The 5,000-nt window shown below is 42.1% G+C and overlaps 1 protein-coding gene across 1 annotated transcript in view; it reads left to right on the top strand.

Moving 5' to 3' along the window:
• Positions 1 to 5,000, top strand: part of LOC143287753 (chorion peroxidase-like) — a 25,464-nt gene that overhangs the window by 15,930 nt on the left and 4,534 nt on the right. The window contains exons 9-11 of the mRNA XM_076596010.1: positions 436 to 531; positions 1,920 to 2,226; positions 4,395 to 4,775. Of these exons, the coding sequence (XP_076452125.1) occupies positions 436 to 531; positions 1,920 to 2,226; positions 4,395 to 4,775 (784 nt within the window). The remainder of the gene's footprint in view (positions 1 to 435; positions 532 to 1,919; positions 2,227 to 4,394; positions 4,776 to 5,000) is intronic.

Here is a 5,000-nt window from a genome sequence, read left to right as displayed (position 1 = left end):
TTTCGTTTGGTTTCAAATGCTGTGGATTGTTAGGAGGAAGGTGGCAGAATAGTTGATACGCTCATCTGCCGTGAGGATCTGGGTTCGAATCTCGCTCTCACGTTTTCCCCCAAGTTTGACTGGGAATTCCACTGAGCGTCTAGTCATTCAGGTAAGATGATGAACCGAGGTCCCGTGTGTAGTACGCACTTGGCGCACTGAAAAAGAACCCATGGCAATGAGAGTCTTGTCATTTGACGAACATTATGTAGAATAAATCCACTCTAATAGGTAAACAAATATACAATGCATGCGCTCAAGGCCTGACTAAGTTATGCTGCTGGCCAGGCATCTGCCTAGAAAATGTGGTGTAGCGTATATGGATTTGCCCGAACGCAGTGACGCCTCCTTTAGAAATTGAAACTGAAAGTGAAACTGTGGAATCTGTGCCGTCAGGATACCTGTTAAGGACCACGGAGGACGACTTCCCCCCTGACAACGGACTGGAGGATTGCATCAAACGGGACGCCAACGACATCTGCTTCCTCGCGGGTGAGTGAGAGCAGGTGGCTCAGCTGTGTCTGTGAAAGGAATCGCTTCTGTCATGACACAGGCGGAATTTGGACTGCCGACGCTTGCACTGCGGCAGACGAGCCCTAGTAGGGATGTGTTTGGGAGTTAAATGGGGCGGGGTGAGGGAGGGGGAGGGGAGGGAGGCGTGGGGGTGTGGGGGGGTTGAGATGAGGGGGATGGAGGTAGATGTGGTCACTGAAAGACCGCGAAAGAGGCAGTAGCAAAAAAAAAAAAAAAAAAAAAAAAAAAAAAAAAAATTAAAATAATGAAAAAAAAAGAATAAAAAAGAAGTTAAAATGTATATTTGATAGATAGATAGATAGATAGATAGATAGATAAATGAAATTATTAACGGGAAGAGTTGCTGTGTGTGTTAAGATGTTAAGAAAAGAGCACATTGCCTGTTCTTCTCAGTTCATGATATGACTTCCTCTGTTTTTGACTCATTTCATGATATGACTTCCTCTGTTTTTGACTCATTTCATGATATGACTTCCTCTGTTTTTGACTCATTTCATTTTCAAGCATTCAACAGAGATTATGAAGGTTAGAACCTCAAAATGCCAGGTTAGCCAATTGCACGAAACGAAATTAACAAACACCTGTTCTGGCAGCGTAGTGTCACTGAAAACCTTCTGGCAACAACTTAATTGTGTGTGTGATAGTTTATCAGTTTTTTAAATAGGATTCTGTCGCATGAAAACAGTACATTCCTCGTGCAGTTTATGTGTCCCATGGTAAATAAGCACGTGTCGTCTGTTCAGATGTGATTCATAAGTTATAAAACGTTAATTCCTTCTTCATCTCCTTCTGCCTTGACTCTGTGGAGGCTCACTAGGGCGCCGCACAGAAGAACTGTTCACCAGATTCCTCCACGTCTGTCAGCTGTTTGCCAAAGCCTGGGTTTCTGCATATGGTTTTCATGTCCATTCTGAAAGGTCAGCAGTCCATCAAACGTTAAAGGTTGAAAAAAAAATCAAGCCAAATGTGACTTAACCAGCACACCCCCCCCCTCTCTCTTTCGAATCCCCTTCCTCAATTTCACACCACCGCCAATCCTCCATTAATGCGTTTGAATTGTGTGTGAACAAATTGCTTTGATAATTTTGTTTTGGTTGCAGTTGACAGTGAACATAGTAAATACTCAGTAGTAAATACTCATATTATTTCCTCCTTCTTCCAGGGGACGATATTGCTATTGACAGTGAACATAGTAAATACTCATATTGCAATTGACCGTGAACATCGTAACTACTCATATTATTTCCTCCTTCTTCTAGGGGACTATATTGCAACTGACAGTTAACATAGTCAGTATATTGCAACTGACAGTCAACCCAGTCAATACTCACACTTCCTCCTTCTAGGAGACGACAGAGTCAACGAACTGCCTGGCTTGACCCTCCTGCACACGGTGTTCCTCCGGTACCACAACATCCTGGCCCGCAGTCTCCGCCGCAGCTCGCCCTTCGCATCGGACGAGTTCGTCTTCCAGCAGGTGCGTGCCATCGTGGGGGCCGTCATTCAGAAAATCCTCTACTCCGATTGGCTGCCCATCGTGCTGGGACCGAACGTGCGCAAGCAGTACAAGCTGGATCTGGAAGGGGGGCCGACGCGGCACGACCCCGACAAGGATCCCAGGATCTTCACCTCGTTTTCCACGGCTGTCTTCAGGTTAGTGAGGAACGCCAGCACTTGTTTTTCACAGCGATTCTTGTGCGTTGTCAAAGTGACCTAATCATGCATGAACATTGTTTTGACATCATATGTAAAGCGCTTAGAGCTTGGTGGTCTCTGACCGGGGATAGGTGCTACATCAGTATCCGTACCAGTCAATCATTTTGTAGTGATTTTCCACTCTGTTGATTAAGCTAGTTGTTGAACATTCGTCTAAAAGCTAAAGAACTCAAATGCGATTTCTCGTCGTTTTATTATTATCATTCTTTTTTTTGACTCACTTGTGTAAACAAAGTGAGTCTATGTTTTAACCCGGTGTTCGATTTGTGTGTGTGTGTGTGTGTGTGTGTGTGTGTGTGTGTGTGTGTGGCCGTGGTAAACTTTAACATTGCCATTTTCTCTGCAAATACTTTGTCAGTTGACACCGAATTTGGCATAAAATAGGAAAAATTCAGTTCTTTCTAGTCATCTTGTTTAAAACAATATTGCACCTCTGGGATGGGCACAAAAAATTTTTTTGAAAAGAAGCCAAATTATATGCAAACTGAATTTACTGTTATATTTATATATTTTTTTCTCAAAACTTGGCACATTGATCTGATATTCTGACACAACAACAAGAGCAGTCATTTTTATCATTTTTTGTTCAAACAGGAACTTCTTTTGCTAAGCATGGAAGTTATATTTATTTTGCATGTCTTTGGTGCAGATAGTAAAGAAGGGAAATTAATCTGTAATTAATGCTAGGGGGCTTAATTTGCATTAAACTGATCTTTCTCATCTTAAACATTACATTTTGAAATTATACTCAATACGTAAAAAGCTTGTGTGTTTTACTCTCAGTGTACATGGCTTTCACTATGTTCATTCGCCCAAGTGGTCTTTTTCGGAAAATACTAAAATCAATACAACAAGTGGACTTTATAGATCTATTGGCTGAGCCCTGAAGGTCATGGGCAAAAATCAATTGCGTACACATATTCATACATATTCAAAACGCGTGCTCATATTCTTCGCGAACGCGAACGACGCCATTTTGTTTCAAGTTGTTGACCTGCCCGTTCAATCCTATATTCAATCGACAATACACGATAACATGTGATGGAAAGTTGGAGAAGGAGACCGTTAGATATTTATTCAGAGAAAGATTTGTGAACGCCTCATCACTTACTGGATTATGCCCCAAACTGCCATAAAAATATTCACAGAATCAGTCGGAATTCACAGTTTAAAATAATAAACCATGCGAGTTAATACCCTTGAATTGATGAAACGTAAAAATTTCCAGTCTTGACTTTTCTCAAAATGAAGTCCTTTTCACTTCATACGACATTTAGAAGTACTTGTACTTGGCTCTACATGTTATTAGTTTAAGAAATACTCAATTTTCATATCAACTTTAAAACTATAAAACTAGAATGAACATAAAAGAGAAATTGAATCGACCGTGTCAACCGGGTGTAACAAAACTTGTACATCTATCTAGATCCAGAAAAAACGGCTAAATGTTGCAGTGTGATTGCGGCGAAAGCCACGTCTCCTTTACCGCGGACTTAAAAAGAATTTTTAATTGCCCTTAAAGATTTTTTGAATGCCCAAGATACATCACAATAATATGATTTAAAAAGCGTTCTCACTGCGAATACCGCAATTTATCGCCCTTTAAAAAAGCATGTTTAAATGTTATATTTTTGCACGTCAGCTAAGGAGTTCCGATAGTGTAATGGGTAAGACAGTTTGTTCTTACCCGAACGCGCGGTGTTCGAATCTGCCGTTAAGATTTTTTTTTTCTTTTTTCTTTTTCTTTTAATCCGAAGCTCTATAATAACAAATACAGAACACAATTTAACAATTAGATTTTTTTTTAAAGTGTATCACAAGTGAGTCTTGAAGGCCTTGCCTCTCTTGTTTAATTATTTTTTTATTTACATTATGACAGTTGATCAGAAAGGTGGATCACATGATTCATGTTATTTCCCCAACATGTCTGCTTTGAAGGACGCCCGAAAAGTATTGTTAAAAAAGAATGGTAAGAAAATAAATTACCTTAAATCAAGATTAGTTTAAACTGTGACAATCATATAGCACGATAGTCACGCTGTCGTTTCTTATTTTCTTCAGAGTTATTCCTTCTTCGTTGTATTTTCTTCTTCTGTTGTGTGCAGGTTCGGACACACACTGATCCCCCGATCTCTGCCCATTTCCCCCAGCCGCCGCCCCCTCCTGCGAGAGCTCTTCTTCAAGCCCTTCGAAACCAGAGAGAACCTGGACACCCTTGCAGATGGACTCGCCCAGTCCTTGGACTTCCAGGACCGTTCCCAGCCTGCTGACCGCTTCCTGGTTGCCGAGGTGACAGGCCATCTTTTCGAGAACCAAGAGGGGGAAAGGAAGGGGTTTGACCTGGCGGCGCTGAACATCCAACGAGGGCGGGACCACGGGCTGCCCTCCTACAACACGTTCCGCGAGATCCTGGGTCTGGGCAGACTGAACTCCTTCCGCCACCCTGCCCTGGGGTCTGCCGGCTACAAACTTCAGCAAGTCTACGCGTGAGTGTGTGTTGGGGGTGTGAGGTTAAAAAAAAAATAATTAAAAAAAAAAGGTTAAAGGTACCATAGCCTTTTACGGCCATTGAGGCAGTGAATTCATACCCACTGTCCAGGGCTCAGCATATGAAGGTGCGGCCCAATCCTTTCTCCATCCGCCGTTTTAACCTTCCCCAACCGAAGTCAGGTACCCATTGGTGAAGTGCAGTGGGAAGGGAGCGTAAAGGG

Source organism: Babylonia areolata, chromosome 11, assembly GCF_041734735.1.
Source record: "Babylonia areolata isolate BAREFJ2019XMU chromosome 11, ASM4173473v1, whole genome shotgun sequence".
Classification (NCBI taxonomy): Eukaryota; Metazoa; Mollusca; class Gastropoda; order Neogastropoda; family Buccinidae; genus Babylonia; species Babylonia areolata.
This window is presented reverse-complemented; position numbering and strand designations above follow the sequence as displayed.